Below are 15736 nucleotides of genomic sequence, written 5' to 3'. Positions count from 1 at the left end.
TTTGAGCATATCCAAATTATAACTACAAATGTGGTTTGGTTAGATCTTTAACTATGTTCTGAGAAACTAACCTAGAAGATGATTTCTGTGATAAAAACAGTGGTATTTTTTTAAGAACCTTGTTCCATAATTTCTGTTCATCATTAAAGGATTTCTTGAAAAATCCCATAAATCTCCAAATCACTATTAATATTTCTTATGCTGAAGACTGTCCTGTCACATTGTTGCCATATCCTCCACTTTATGGAATCTTGTGTTCGTAGCCTGTAAATTAACAAGAACAAAAATGCTAATAGAACTGCGGTATGTGAAAATGAGGCAGAAGCAAATAAATATGTTCATGCCAAATTGAGGAAGACTGAGGCTACGTCTATACTGCTGCTTTTTGTTGGCAAAAGGTACACAAATTGCGCTCCACAATTGGTGTACCTTTTTCCGATAGTTTTGTCAGAAGAGGCTTTTCTGAAATTTGGGCCGTCTACCCTGGGCTAAATTTCAGAAAAACCTCCTCTTTCAGAAGAGCCCTTCCTCCTCGTGGAACAAGTATGCTTTTATGCAAAAAATGTCAGAAGAACAGACACGTTCCTGAACTCAGACATAGCCAGATTAGACTATGCCACTTCTACCAGCTGGTAGTAGTATGTTGTGGTTGTCTCAATTTAAAATAAGTAACTGAAACATCATATAGAAGTTTGACACTAGAAGGAACAATCATGGTCCGACTTCTGCACATCACAGGTCACTGAAACCCATTTATTTACTCCTGAAGTAGTTCCATACTCCATGAAAAAGCCCACTTCCTACATTTTATATGTGGAGCTAGCTGCTTCCTTACAATGTAAAACCACCGTTGTTGAGACCTTATATCCCTACCAAGAAGCAGGTCATCATAGAGATAATCTGTATTTTTGGCCAGTTTCAATTTTTCTATCTCAAGGGCCTTCTAAGTCCACAATGGGAGATATTGTTGTGAAAGTGTGCGTTGCATTAAAGCATTTACTACTCTTCCCAGCTCTTGACTTTAGTAAACAGACCAGCATTCTTCAACTGTAACACTACTTTGTGGTTATGCAGACATATGCATCACAGAGGACATTACATGGATGTAAACACTGGTTTGTCAGACCAGGTTCATGATACAAGAATGTTAAATAATTTTAGTCTATTTGGGGAGATTGTTCCCACCATACTCTAAGGCTGTGTCTACACTGGCATGAATTTCCGGAAATGCTTAAAACGGAACACTATTCCGTTTTCGGTTTTTCCGGAAAAGGAGCGTCTACATTGGCAGGCTGCTTTTCCGGAAAAGTGTCTGTGGCCAATGTAGACACGCTTTTCCGGAAAAGAGCCCCGATCGCCATTTTCGCGATCGGGGCTTTTTTCCGGAAAAGACTACTGGGCTGTCTACACTGGCCCTTTTCTGGAACAGTGTTCCGGAATAAGGACTTATGCCCGAGCGGGAGCAGAATCGTTTTTCCGGAATAGTGGCTGATTTTGTACAGTAGAGTATCGTTGCTTTTCCGGAAATTCAAGGGCCAGTGTAGACAGCTCGCAGCTTATTCCGGAAAAGCGGCTGATTGTCCAGAATAAGTGGCCCAGTGTAGACACAGCCTTAGACAAGAGGGCTATTAGTTGAGCTAATTGAAATTTAAAAGAAAGCAATAAATAAAGTGCAACTAATCAACATTTGCTGGGTTTTATTGTAAAGGTAAATTTTATAAAGTCATTTGTAGTATTTTTAATTTCAAGAAATGTGCAAAGAAAAAAAAAGACTGTCCTTCAAAATATTTTGCTTTGTTTCATTTTTCATTTTGTTTAATATTTTTTAGGTATTTTTAATTGCTAGTTCTGATAGGCCATCTTGGTAACATGGTGAGATTTTTTTTTCTTCCTTTGGCTTCAGTTACCTAATCTCATAAAATATATACTGGCACTGGAAAATGTTCAGAAAAGGGCAACGTAAATTATTAAGGGTTTGTAACGGGTCCCATATGAAGAAAGATTAAAAAGACTTGGACTTTTCATCTTAGAAAAGAGGAGACTAAGGAGGGATAAGACAGAGGTCTATAAAATCATGACTGGTATGGAAAAAGTGAATAAGGAAAAGTTATTTACATATCCCCACAATGTAAGAACTAGGGAGTCACCAAATGAAATTAATAGGCTGTAGTTTTAAAACAAACAGAAGGAAGCTTTTCTTCACTCAGTGCACAGTCAATCTGTGGAACTCCTTGCCAAAGTATGTGGTGAAGACTAGGACTTTAACTGGGTTCAAAAAAGAGCTAGATAGATTCATGGCGGTTAGGTCCATCAATGGCTATTAACCAGGATGGGTAGGAATGGTGTCCCTAGCCTCTGTTTCTCCGGAGGTGGGAGACGGGGTGGGATCATGTGAGGATTGTCTGTTGTGTTCCCTCCCTCTGGGGCATCTGGAATTGGCCACTGTCGACAGACAGGATACTGGACCAGATGGACCCAATATGGCTGTTCTTATGTTCTTAATATTAAAATAATAACCTTTTTCTCAAATGCTATTTTGAAAAAAAACCAAAGTAATTTTTAAATTAAGTAGAAAATTGTTTGAATGAAATTAGTACCATTTAGAATAAATGGAGGTGAAAGCAACTTTGAATGTTCTGTTAGATTTGGTAGGTTTTAGACAGCTTTACTGTTTTAGTGTTATGATTCTTGCTTCCCAGTTTGAGGCTATTAATTAAATTACTTCAGTTCATCTTCGACCACCCATTTTTACCTTTCAGACACTGGAAAGGAGGTAAAGATGGTTTCATGGAACAAAAGGACACTGGCCAAAATACATCCCTAGAATCACATATGCTTGTTTTGTGCTCTGTAATAATTGGGAATCGAATGGAGAGTGTTACATGGACACATGGGTTGCTGAAGTGGTATACAGCCTATTTGTTTAAACCACTGTGAGCTCTGGACCTTTAATGGTGCTCGGTGAGCACGAATAAGGAGTTGCTCTTAATCCACTGAATGCAGGACCATATTTTGTTCACACTGACACTCATGAAAGGAGGAAGAGGAGCATAATCTCTAGCTGATATGTTGCTGTTATGTACCTTTTATTAAAATGCTTTTTAAAACTGAATGATTTTATGTCAGGCTGTCACTAGTGTATATATAAAAATAAATATTTAAATGTGTCCATGTCTTTGCTATAGTCAGCAAAATATTATTAAAGAACATGCCTTTTATGAACAGGACGAGCCAATTTGCAAACTACAGGCAGTCCCCGGGTTACGTCAGTCCGACTTAAGTCGGACCCCTTGTTGCAAATGGGGGCGGGAGGGGGTGCAGCTAGTGCGGGATGCCTCCCCCACTGTCGCCGCCTCCGGTGGTGCGGGGTGCGCTTCCCCCCAACAGACCAGGGAGACGCGGAGCTAGCGCTCCCCCCCCCAGCAGACCAGGGAGACGCGGAACAGCTTTTCTCGCCACGGAGGACGTGGGCGGCGGGACCGCAGTGTGTCTTGGCTGTCCCGCCGCCCGCGTCCTCCACTGTGAGAAAAGCCACTCCGCGTCTCCCTGGTCTGCTGGGGGAGGGGGGGCACAGCTAGTGCACCCCCCCCCAGCAGACAAGGCTTTTCTCACTGCAGAGGACATGGGTGGCGGGACCGTCAAGATGCGCCGCGGTCCTGCCGCCTGCGTCCTCCGCAGCGAGAAAAGCTGTTCCGCGTCTCCCTGGTCTGCTGGGGGGGGGGGCGCAGCTAGTGCACCCAGTCCCCAGCAGACCAGACTTTTCTCGCCGACGCCTGGGGTAGAGCAGCTGGGGGGCTGCCAGGTTGGTCCCACAGCGTCGACGTGTGGCGCTACTGGACCAACCCAGCAGCACCCCAGCTGCTCTGCCCCAGGCGTCCCCAAGTCAGCTGCTGCTGAAACTGACCAGTGGCTGACTACAGGAATCAGCCGCTGATCAGTTTCAGCAGTGGCTGACTTGGGAACACCTGGGGCAGAGCACCTGGGGTGCTGCTGGGTTGGTCCAGTAGCGCTGAGGAGCAGCGCTACCAGACCAACCCAACAGCACTCCAGCTGCTCTGCCCCAGGCGTGTCCGATTCAGCTGCTGCTGGTCAGTTTCAACAGCGGCTGAATCTGGATGCCAGTTCCGACTTACATACAAATTCAACTTAAGAACAAACCTACGGTCCCTATCTTGTATGTAACCCGGGGACTGCCTGTACTAACTGGGTAGGGTTACCATCCATCCCGTTTTTACCGGAACAGTCCCTTATTTAAGACTGCCTCCTGGCATTCTGACTTTTTTAAAAAAATGGGCACATTATCCCATATTTCCCCTGCAGCAGCGGGGAGCAGGGAGAGCTGCCAGCGCTCAGGGCTTCAGCCCCTGAAGCATCAAGCACTGGCGGTACCCCTCCCATTCCTGTATGCTGCAGGGCTGAACTTCATTCCTGCAGGGGGGCAGGGTAGGCAGCGAGCCACTGGCACTCAGAGCTTCAGCCACTGGAGCCCTGAACACTGGCGGCTCTTCCCCCAACACACACTGTGAGGCTCAAACCCCGAGCACCAGTGGCTCCCCTTCCCCCTCCCCCGTGCTGCAGGGCTGAAGCCCTGAGTGCCAACACCTCCCTCCCCTTGAGCTAAAGCCCTCAGCCCTGGCAGGCCCTCCCCCTTTGGTGTCCCATATTTGGCATAGGGAATTAAAGTCACCCTAAAACTGGGGCAAAAAGTGCAGCCATGCTTCTTGGCTTTACGATGCCTCGCGTCTGTATGTAGTAGAGTCTGTAACTAGTGCAATACGCACAGGAATTGTATCACCAGTGCAGTTTTTTGCAGGCATTATTGTTGAGTTTAAAAATAGCGTAGCAGGCAGCTTTAGAGATTTTTGACAGGCTTTTGCATACGCGGTGATATGAAAGAAAGCACAAAGGTCTTGAAGAAAATGGGGCAGTAGAAACTGGTATTGGCAAGAGTCAATAATTCAATAATATATAGGAAATTATAGGAGTGGCACAGTGATAACAAAAAGTGTATTTGACCTCTAATGCTGAAGCGTCTAATCCGAGAGCACAGGGTTTCTGTGAAAAAGGCAGCTACTCAGAACCGTGGGGGAGATGTGTGGTCTGGGTCATACAAAAATGAACTAGCAAGATGTTGATTCAGTTTTGTGAGAGGTGGGTGGATGAATTAATTGCTATCTGTAAGAGGTAGGTAATGAGTAGACTGGAGACAAAATGACAGATGTAGAGGGTACTGTGCAGTGAAGTGGGTATTTTACGTGCATTTTATTTCCTACCCCTGGCTTGTCACTATCCCTTCCTCCTAAAACTACCAGCGACATATGATAAATCATTCTGTAAAACATGTACGAGAGGAGGTAGGTCCATGAGAAGATTGTAATTTACAAACTCCCCATTGCCCACCATACGTCCTCTGACAGAGGGTTTGGTGTGAGGTTTGTTTGGGGACAGAAGCTAGTGGTTGGAGGACATAGGTTGATAGAGTTCAGATGAGTATCTAAATTATTTGGTATTTAGTTAACTTAAACTGCAAACCTTTTGAAGTTCCACCTTCATTATGATGTATAGATACTTTTCCTGTGATGGGACTGGTTTCCTTTATGATCATGTATGTCATATGATGAGCACACAGCAACAGCCCTCAACAACAAAACATACCTTTATGAAGTTTGGGTTCTATCTTCCTACATTCTGCTATATGAATGTTGACACATTTGATTTGAGACTTATTTTACACAATCTGAATCCATGATTATGGGTTCCTTTTATGTTTCTATGGCTACGTCTACACTGGCCCCTTTTCCGGCAGGGGCATGTTAATTTCAGCTATCGTAATAGGGAAATCCGCGGGGGATTTAAATATCCCCCGCGGCATTTAAATAAAAATGTCCGCCGCTTTTTTCCGGCTTTTAGAAAAGCTGGAAAAGAGCGTCTACACTGGCCCCGATCCTCCGGAAAAAGCGCTACTTTGAAGGAATAAGATCCTCCGGAAAAGGGCGCTTTTTCCGGAGGATCGGGGCCAGTGTAGACGCTCTTTTCCGGCTTTTCTAAAAGCCGGAAAAAAGTGGCGGACATTTTTATTTAAATGCCGCGGGGGATATTTAAATCCCCCGCGGATTTCCCTATTACAATAGCTGAAATTAACATGCCCCTGCCAGAAAAGGGGCCAGTGTAGACGTAGCCAATGTGTATTTGGGTTATGTATAATATTTCCTAAGGCTACTAACAGAAGTATTGGGGCTAGCATGGTCCCTAACTGGTAAATGCGGTACTTAGTTCCAGTTCCCATCTGACCTTTTGATACCCAGCAATTGTGATATGATTTTTGGAAGGGAAAGTGTGCTCAATAACTTTGAAGTGAAGAAAAAGAATTTGTGAATATTAACAGACAGGAAATATTGTAATGCAAATCAAAATATTGCACACATTCAATTAACTTTTCATATGATTAAAGAAGTAATTTTTCCTGTTTGATAATTAAATGTTGGACCTCTTTTTGAATGAGCATTATACAGAAGCACTGGCTGGATTTATACTAGCATAGGTTTGATGTTCATTAAAATGTGCATATTTCTTTTATAGTCTTGTATATAGAATACATCCTGATTGCTTCTGTGCATTAGGGTTCTTGCACATGCAACTGCCATGGATATCAAGTGGAGACTTACTGATATCAATTCTTCTGTAAATGGAAGACAGAATTGGAACTCAGTCTTAATTTGAACTTAATCTTTGTAATTAAATTTGTTATTCTTGCCCTTCCAAGGAAATTTGGAAAATCTGGATGTGAAAATAAAAGTTGCTTCAAAGAAACATTAATCTTCTGCATCTGCAGTTTATATAGTTTTGCAGATGACCTATGGGTAAGTCACATTCCCATAGCATTTAGTCTTCCCTCCCATCTGTGGTTTATAACAGAAAAATTCTTCTTTGTTTCAATGATCTCAATATAGCTTTGAATGGATTATTTTTTACATCAGAAAAAGTAGAAAATGCTAAGTATCCCTCAACATTTTTGATAAACTAAAATGAATTTCAATAAGAAAATCAAGAGGGGGAATCAATCTGAAAGCTTTTTTAAAATTCAAAGATTTAACTCATTAAAAGTTTGGTCTTGCTACACTGAAGGCATAACTGTCTACCTTATATTTTCTGAGCTGCACTGCTTTTAAGCACTCCATTAAGGTAAAGAGATTTGTACTGTAATATAAATGTCATATTCTCTCTCTCAAAAAAGCTAATATAATTACAATATTTGTTGAATTTCTGCCAGTAAGAAAAATCAGCAAAATTTGCACAATATCAATGTTTATTCCGCTATATGCATATACAATTTTTTCTGCTTTAAAAGCGCTGGAAAATATTTACTTGTCAAATAATCTTTGAGTGTTCCCACAAACAAATTTTGTATAATCTAAAGTTGGAGGGCTACTGAGAGAAACAAGTTCTCTTGAGTACCTGCTCTGTTCTATAATTGTCGGACCCTGTTTCTTAAGGCTATGTCTACACTGCCAGAAACCCTTTATCGCAGATCCTGTAAACCTCATTTTTTGAGGAATAAGGGATCTTGTGAGAGAGATTTTTTTTTCCCAACAAATGGCCACGTCTATACAGGGCTTTTTAGTGGCAAAACCTCTTCCACAAATGGGATCAGCAGAATATATGCAAATGAGATCGTGATTTGCATATCTTCTGCTGAAAAAACCCGGCAGTGTAGGCATAGCCTAAGTGTCCTATTTTTTTTTCTTAATTTGACTTCTGGGAAACATCAATACTCAACTGAATTAGTAAAAATTATTGGGCGTGTCTGTTCAGTGCTGTCAGTCTGTATGAGGAAAAAATCACCTATAAATTTCCCAGTCCAATAAATTGCAGCTTTGTGATCAGTTAAGGTTTTGTGCCTTAACAAAAAGGGAGAAACTGTTTTTTTCTCATAAACAGTTATATTTGAATTAATCTCAGTGACTTTAATGGGATTTTGGAACAGCAAAAAAAAAACAAGCTTTGCTAGAGGTTTGTGCATTTGAGTAATCCTACTGATTTCAAGTTTAATAGTGCATATGTTTAGTCACATAACAAATTTGTTGTAATCATGAACTAGAACTTACCTTCTTGGTCACAACTGAAAGGCTATTTTTCCTCATCAAATGAATAGCCCACCCAACTGTCTACCTCTGAACACATTCACTTCTAATTATTGGTGAAAAATGCTTGGTTAAATTTAGACAGCATTACAATGTGTGTTGCAAGCACTGTTGTTACAGGAGTAATTGCAACCTCTTCTTTAGCTGGAGTGGGTAGATCTTGGAGGGGTTGAGGGGGAATCACACTTCATCTCCTAGACCAGGAACATAGTTGTAAAAACTGGTTTATTTCTTAAAAATAAATACAAAAATATAAATATAAAACATTGGCAGATAGAATTTGATGAAATGAAGTTGCACAAACTGTTTTTTTAAACCAGCTGCATATCACACTTATTAACACCACATGTACATTTTAAAAAAAATTTTAATGTACAGAACTGAACATACTTTTTTTCTTTGCCTTCTTAAAAGCTGCACTTGCAAGGGTAGGACATGGACCTAACAAAAGCGGCTTGTACATGAGGTTGCTTAAGGGAATATCACCTTGTTCAAACTGTTGAAAATACTTTTACTTACTAAAATGAACAACACTGAATTTCCATAGCTTTGGCTTCTGGAAGGTGATTAAATAAAATGTTTTATATAGTCTGTGACATTGTACTAGAAAGAATGAATGACAATGACAAAATTAAAAAGAAAACCATTGTGCTGAGTGGCAGGAAAAATTTCCTGAATGTTAAATATAGTCAAGTGGAGAAGGTGTCTGTAAAGTTACTTCCTCTCAAATGAACCCTATTGGAGGTTAAGAAGTGTCTTTGTCACTTTCTCCTCCACCATACATTTCAGCTAACTTATTAAATCGAGGGCCCCATTCTCTGAGGTAATCATAGTTTTGGTCTCCTTCAGTAGTAGCTGACTCTAAGGAGCTCAAGGATTCAGCTATAGAATCATTTCCTTCATAGGCATAGGTTGCAAGTGAATCATATGGTGGTGCAGAGGGATCAACATCATGCTCCTTTAGCCTTTGGTTAATGAAATCTCGGACATCTGTGTTATCTGGTGCTGAAGGAGTCCTCCGTGGTATAAATAATGTTTCAGGAATAATATCTCGTCGTAGCTTCTTATCTTCAATAGCTGCAGGATTTCTCAGTGTGCCAATATCAAAGGCTTGAGTGTCTTCCTCTCCACCGCCTTCATCATTATAACTCACAATGTTGTCTCTAATGTCCTCTTTAGACAGGATCAGAGGCTCTTTCTTTCTCTGCCTCTTCAGAGCAGCAAACAGCACCACTATAACTTAAAAAAACAACAAAAAACAACAGAGGAGTAGATAGATAAACTAAAAATTTCAATTTAACAATTTCTCAGTGGCAAGCTCAGCAGGCACAATAGGTTTATTTTACTGATGTTTTATCAGCTAAGCTTAAGAGTACTTGAAACAGCAAGGACTCTATCCTGTTTTTGACAATGGTCTGAAAATGGCTAGGACTACACTTTAATGGTGAGGGAGAATATTTTTTGCAAGTTTCAAGTCAGTTTCTCAAACAGTGAATTAAATATGTATTTCAAATTATAATAATCAATCTTTGTAGCCTTTCACATGAAATAGCTTGTTTCTGACCCCTTTCCATAAAGTTAAACATTTGTGAACTAGTGCATGGGAATCTATTTGCAAAAAAAAAATGTCGTCAAGATAGTGCTGATTTATGTCTCTATTGTCATGGTAATTGTGTATGAGACAGTGTGGTGCTGTTTTATGGCTGATTGCAATTAGGGAGAACATAGGTGTCACTTTTTATTATTTGTAGTTAACACAAATGTTCTTTTAGAGAAAGAGGAACACCTTCTAATTAACCTGGAATTTAAATTAACTTCTATCTCCCTTATTAAAACATATTCACTTAAAGGCATATTAACCTCTATACAGATATGGTATAATTGTTTCAGTTAAGTTGTAATCTTTTAATTTAGAAAAAGTGCACTTTGTTTCCAAAGATACTGATTATTTTTAGGGTGATTTGATAATTGTTATGAATAATAGGCATTCAACCCTTTTTTGGTTTGCCAATAATTTATGAACTGAGCTTAATTTTTATGGGTATATTTGACACATACGTATTCACAAATTAGCTTAAATGAATAATATTCAGTCTCCAGCGTAACTGGTTTGCAAAGACTGTTGTTTGGTCACTTAATTTATACAAAGTTATTTCAGCTTGTGAATTCAATAATTAAAAAAGGACAAATAAGTATTTTTAAATAAACCTATTAATTTTTTATTCATTATTAAACTATCAGAAAATGTCATTTTTTGTAGACGAAAAGTTCATAGTGAGATGAACTTTTAGAACCTCATTCAAAGCCCATTGAAGCCAATTAATTCTATCATCAAATATGAAACTATGAACTCCAGTGAGCTTTTTCTCAGACTCATAATTGCCAAGGTGTTTGTGAATAAACAACTTTTAATGACCACAATCACTATGGGTGCTTCTACACAGCACCGTTATTTCGAGATAACTAGTGTTATTTCTAAATAACAATGCGAGCGTCTATATAGCCATTCCGTTATTTCAAAATAATTTGGAAATAATAAATGCCTTATTCTGAAAATGTAAACCTCAGTCTATGAAGAATAAAGCCTATTCCAAAATAGCTATTTAAAAATAAGGCATGTTTAGACACTTCACTGATGCTATTTTGGAATAGCTCCTCATCAAGGCCTTTCTAAGGGTATGTCTACACTACCCTCCTAGTTCGAACTAGGAGGGTAATGTAGGCATACCGCACTTGCAAATGAAGCCCGGGATTTGAATTTCCCGGGCTTCATTTGCATAGCGGGGAGCCACCATTTTTAAAACCCCGCTGGTTCGAATCCCGTGCAGCGTGGCTACACGGGGCACGAACTAGGTAGTTCGGACTAGGCTTCCTAGTTTGAACTACCGTTACTCATTTCACGAGGAGTAACGGTAGTTTGAACTAGGAAGCCTAGTTCGAACTACCTAGTTCGTGCCCCGTGTAGCCGCGCTGCACGGGGTTCGAACCAGCGGGGTTTTAAAAATGGCGGCTCCCCGCTTATGTAAATGAAGCCCGGGAAATTCAAATCCCGGGCTTCATTTGCAAGTGCGGTATGCCTACATTACCCCGCTAGTTCAAACTAGCGGGGTAGTGTAGCCATACCCTAAGTTATTCCTCCCCAGTGCTTCCTGGGGCTTTAAATCAAGATAGGATGCCCACATTAGGGAAGCCTGCCTCGGACTCATTTTGAGGCTTCCCTGCACTATAGATGTGCTATTTTGAAATAAGCTATTTCGGAATAACTATTCTAGAATAGCTTATTTTGAAATAAGTGTGCAGTGTAGATGTACCTTATGACTGCAGTCAACTTGTAAATATAATTGCCTAGGAACAAGGAAATTTGGTGAAATCTCTTGACCCAAATTGCAATATTCATATGCTAGTTGACTCCATGTTTCTCTGAGAGAAACACTGAGCAACCTAATAAGTAAAGATGGTTCTATTATTCCCCCTTGCCCTCCACACAGAAAGTGTCTCTTCCTCTAATACTACATTTTTTTTTTGCAGGAAAAATGTTATTTTTGGTAGAAATAAATTCTGATTAGAATAAATAAAGTTATTTTCACTCAGCATCTTCTAGGACATGGGCTGAGAAATTACAATTGTAATCCCAATATTACTGCCACTTAAGTAAAACTAGCAGATTTGACATTATGTGTGGTGCCAGCTCATGCCAAATCCAAAGGCCAATTCAGTCATTGATTATTATAGATCAAAGTGATTTCATTTGGTGTTTAAATTGCATGAAAACAAATGGGTTCTTACCTGAGTTGTTTCATCTGTACCACATTATAATGTAGCAGCAAACATTTACCTTACATATACCTCTGTAACTGAATAACCCATCAAATAAGGAAGAAGCTTTATGGAATACAAATGAAGAACTTTAACGGAAAAAATGCTAATTTCAAAGCAAATGGTCATTGTATGTGATGATCAGAGATCAAAGACTCAAAATTCATTCCTCACTCTCTGTCATCAAAGGAAATATGTAATGACTCTGTCAGCTTGTTTTTTGTGAGAAGAAGCTACAAGCATGGATGTAAGGAGAGATCATGGATCTTTGGCTTGTTTGAATTCTTAAAAGGGAATATACCAGATGCAAAACAGAGTTTCCCTAGAGATACTTTGGGTACCTTAAAGTCTTTTGAGAAAACAGCAGTTTTTTACATCACTTCCATCATTTGGCATTATAAAACATGATTCACCTGTACATATATATTTACCTGCTTTAAACTTTTAATAACTTTCTTTTCCTTCAGAACTGGCTGCCAGCATTGTCTAGTGAAAGATCTTGAGTACTAGTTGATATGGATCAAGTGACTCTCAGGACTGGGTACAACCTAATGGTTACATCTACACTTCAGGCTTTTGCGCAAGAACAGCTCTTGCACATGAAGGCAGTGTGGATGGGCAACAGGGATTTCTTGCATAAGAGAGTATCCACACCGCCATGGATGCTCTTGCACAAAAGCACATGACAGTGTGGACATGCTTGTGCAAAACAGTTCTTGTGCAAAAAGCCTTCATTGAAGATGTTGCCAATGTGTTTTTTTTCTTTATGACCTTCTAATCACAAAGTCCAGTTTGTCTGGGTGGCAAGATAGGTGTCTGGAGAGGCTAAGGGTACGTCTACACTACAGCGCTAGTTCGAACTAACTTAGTTCGAATTAGTTAATTCGAACTAAGCTAGTTCGAACTAGCGCATCTAGAACTAAAAACTAGTTCGAACTAGCGTTTTGCTAGTTCGAACTAGCGCGTCCACACTGATTGGACGCAGGGGGGCATTTAAGGGCAGCTGAAACCGGTTCTGGCAGGGCATCAGGTCAGCAGTTGCTTTGTGTGGCTGCTGTCTGAGGCTATCTGAGGCTCGTGCTTAAAGGGACCCCCCCTGGACAGCCGGTTCTCAGCTTTTCCTGCTTGCTTGCCAACCTCGCCGAGGGACAGCAAAGCGTCGGTCTCTGTGCCCGTCTGTGTCGGTGCTTCCCTTCGGGGGGGACCGCCGCAGGTGGCAACATGGAGCCACGGCTCGCCCTGCACCTTCTGGTGCACGTTCTGGACTTGCTGCTGCAAGCCTGCCAGCAATGGCTCGAGGCTGCCTGGCACCACCTGGGGAACGTCAGCCCCCTGCCTCTCCGCCTGGCCGCCCTGGGGGCCGTGGAGGAGCCGCGGCGGCGCCCCGGCACCGGTGTGCCCCGCCGCATCTGGCGTCTGGACACCAGCAGCGACTGGTGGGACCGCATCGTCCTGGAGCGCTGGGACGACCGACAGTGGACCCAGAACTTTAGGATGAGGAGGGACACCTTCCTGGAGCTCTGCGAGTGGCTCGCCCCTGCCCTGCAAAGAAGGGACACTCGCATGAGGCCCGCCATCCCCCTCCAGAAGCGGGTGGCCATCGCCCTCTGGAAGCTCTCCACGCCGGACAGCTACCGATCCGTCGGGAACCAGTTCGGCGTGGGGAGATCCACTGTCGGAGCAGTGCTCATGCAGGTACGGCGCTCGTCGGCCACCGAGCCGGGGGGGAGGGGGGCTGCGAGGAGGGGATGGGCCGCCCCAGGGACAAAGGGGGGGGCGGGAGGAGGCGAAAGCGCCCCGCACCGGAGGGGTCGGGCTGTCCCGGCCGTACTACACGCCGCCAGGGGGGTTGCTTCCGGGAGTGGGGCGCGGGGCACTGCCAGGGCACGCACGCTCCCAGCCACCCGGGCGCCCCACTGATTGACGCTTTGCTGTGTCTCTCTCCGCAGGTGGTCAAGGCCATCAACCGGGTGCTGCTCCGCAGGGTGGTCCGCCTCGCCAACCCGGATGCCGTCATCCGGGGATTCGGCGCCCTCGGCTTCCCCAACTGCGGGGGGGCCATCGACGGGACGCACATCCCCATCCGTGCCCCGGAACACCAGGCGTCCCGGTACGTGAACCGCAAGGGGTACTTCTCCGTCATCCTGCAGGCCGTATGTGACCACCGGGGACAGTTGACGGACATAAATGTGGGCTGGTCCGGCAAAGCACACGACGCCCGGGTGTACCGGAACTCCTCCGTGTGCCAGCGGCTGCAGGACGGGACCTTCTTCCCCGACCGCCACATCAGGGTCGGGGACGTGGACATGCCCGTCTGCCTGGTGGGGGATGCCGCCTACCCACTGCAGCCCTGGCTCATGAAGCCCTACACGGGACACCTCAATCCCTCCCGCCAGGCCTTCAATAACAGGCTGAGCAGGGCCCGCATCGTGGTGGAGGGGGCCTTCGGGCGACTGAAAGCCCGCTTTCGATGCCTCCTCACCCGTCTGGACCTGGCCGAGCACAACATCCCTCCCGTGGTGGCGGCATGTTGTGTGCTCCACAATTTGTGTGAGCGGAAGGGGGAGGCTTTCTTGCCAGCCTGGATGGCTGAGGCTGACCGCATGGCTGGACACTACGGTCAGCCCCGCACCGCCGCCGTCCGGGAAGCCCAGCGGGGGGCCATCCGGATCCGGGAAGCCCTGCGGGAGAGCTTCCAGGTGGAGGAGGAGGAGGACTGACCTCTCCCTGCATGCCCCACCGGGGCCTTCTTCCACCCTACCCCCCCCTTCCCCTTTCCCCTCCCTACCTACTGTCAAATAAAGACACCTGTTTTTCCAACAAAAACGTCTGTTTATTTCACAGAACTGGGGTGGGGGAGGGAGGAATGAAGGTGGGAGAAGGGAGGGGGAAACCTGGGACGAGGGAGCTGGAAGGGGAGGGGAGGGAAGGGAGGAAGGGAAAGGAAAGCTCAGGGGTGGGAGTCTGGGTGCCTCTCCCGTCTCGCCACACTGCGGGTCCGGGGGCGTCGGTGGGGAATGGTTGTGGAGGGGGGGGCAGAGAGGACAGGGGGTGTGGAGGAAGCAGGAGCGGAAGCAGGAGGAGCAGGAGGAGCAGGAGGAGCAAGAGGGGGAGCAGGAGGAGCAAGAGGGGGAGCAGGAGGAGCAAGAGGGGGAGCAGGGGGAGCAAGAGGGGGAGCAAGAGGGGGAGCAGGGGGAGCAAGAGGGGGAGCAAGAGGGGGAGCAGGGGGAGGAGGAAATGGAAAGCGGTCTAGCAGGCTCTGGAGGTGGCCTCGCAGGGCACGGCCCTGCTCCTCCAGGGCCTCCAGACTCCTCTGGCGCAGCCTGAGGTCCTCCTGGACCCAGTGGTCCTGGAGACGGAGCTGTCGGTCCAGGAACCGGAGATGCCGCCTCTGGTAGTCCTCCTGGTTCCTGGCTGTCCTGCTTGCCCGGGCGCGGGCGGCTGCTGCAGGCGGTGTGGTGCGCCCTGCAGTCCCCGGTGCTGCAGCTGTGGTGCAAGAAGACCAGCGGTCAATTACCCCAGGGGCCCAGGTGTGTGAAACCCAGCTCCCCTCTGCAAGGCCAGGGCCCCTGCAGGATCCCCAGCTGCTGCTCCGTGGTGGGCAAGGCCCAGGCGCACGGTCCCGGGGCTCCCTCTCGCCCCAGCCCCCCGTACACATAAGGGGAACACGAGGGTACTCACAGGTGGACGCCTCCCCGGCCTCTGATGATGCAGGCGAGCGGCTCTGTGGGGTGCCTCGGGGGTCCCGGGTCCTGGGAAGGCTGGCAGCAGGCTCCTGG

At 44.9% G+C, this 15736-nt stretch overlaps 1 protein-coding gene and 1 long non-coding RNA gene across 3 annotated transcripts in view; one reads left to right on the top strand and one right to left on the bottom strand.

Moving 5' to 3' along the window:
- Nucleotides 1–15736, top strand: part of LOC112547772 (uncharacterized) — a 120267-nt gene that overhangs the window by 51071 nt on the left and 53460 nt on the right. The window lies entirely within an intron of this gene.
- Nucleotides 8339–15736, bottom strand: part of LOC102461263 (cadherin-10) — a 166043-nt gene continuing 158645 nt past the window's right edge. For both annotated transcript variants that reach the window (XM_006112616.5, XM_075921416.2), the window contains exon 12: nt 8339–9380. In XM_006112616.5, coding sequence (XP_006112678.2) covers nt 8887–9380 — 494 coding nt within the window. In that variant the 3' untranslated portion in view covers nt 8339–8886. The remainder of the gene's footprint in view (nt 9381–15736) is intronic.

The sequence above is a fragment of the Pelodiscus sinensis genome, chromosome 2 (assembly GCF_052426305.1).
Source record: "Pelodiscus sinensis isolate ZL-2025 chromosome 2, ASM5242630v1, whole genome shotgun sequence".
Lineage (NCBI taxonomy): Eukaryota > Metazoa > Chordata > Testudines > Trionychidae > Pelodiscus > Pelodiscus sinensis.
This window is presented reverse-complemented; position numbering and strand designations above follow the sequence as displayed.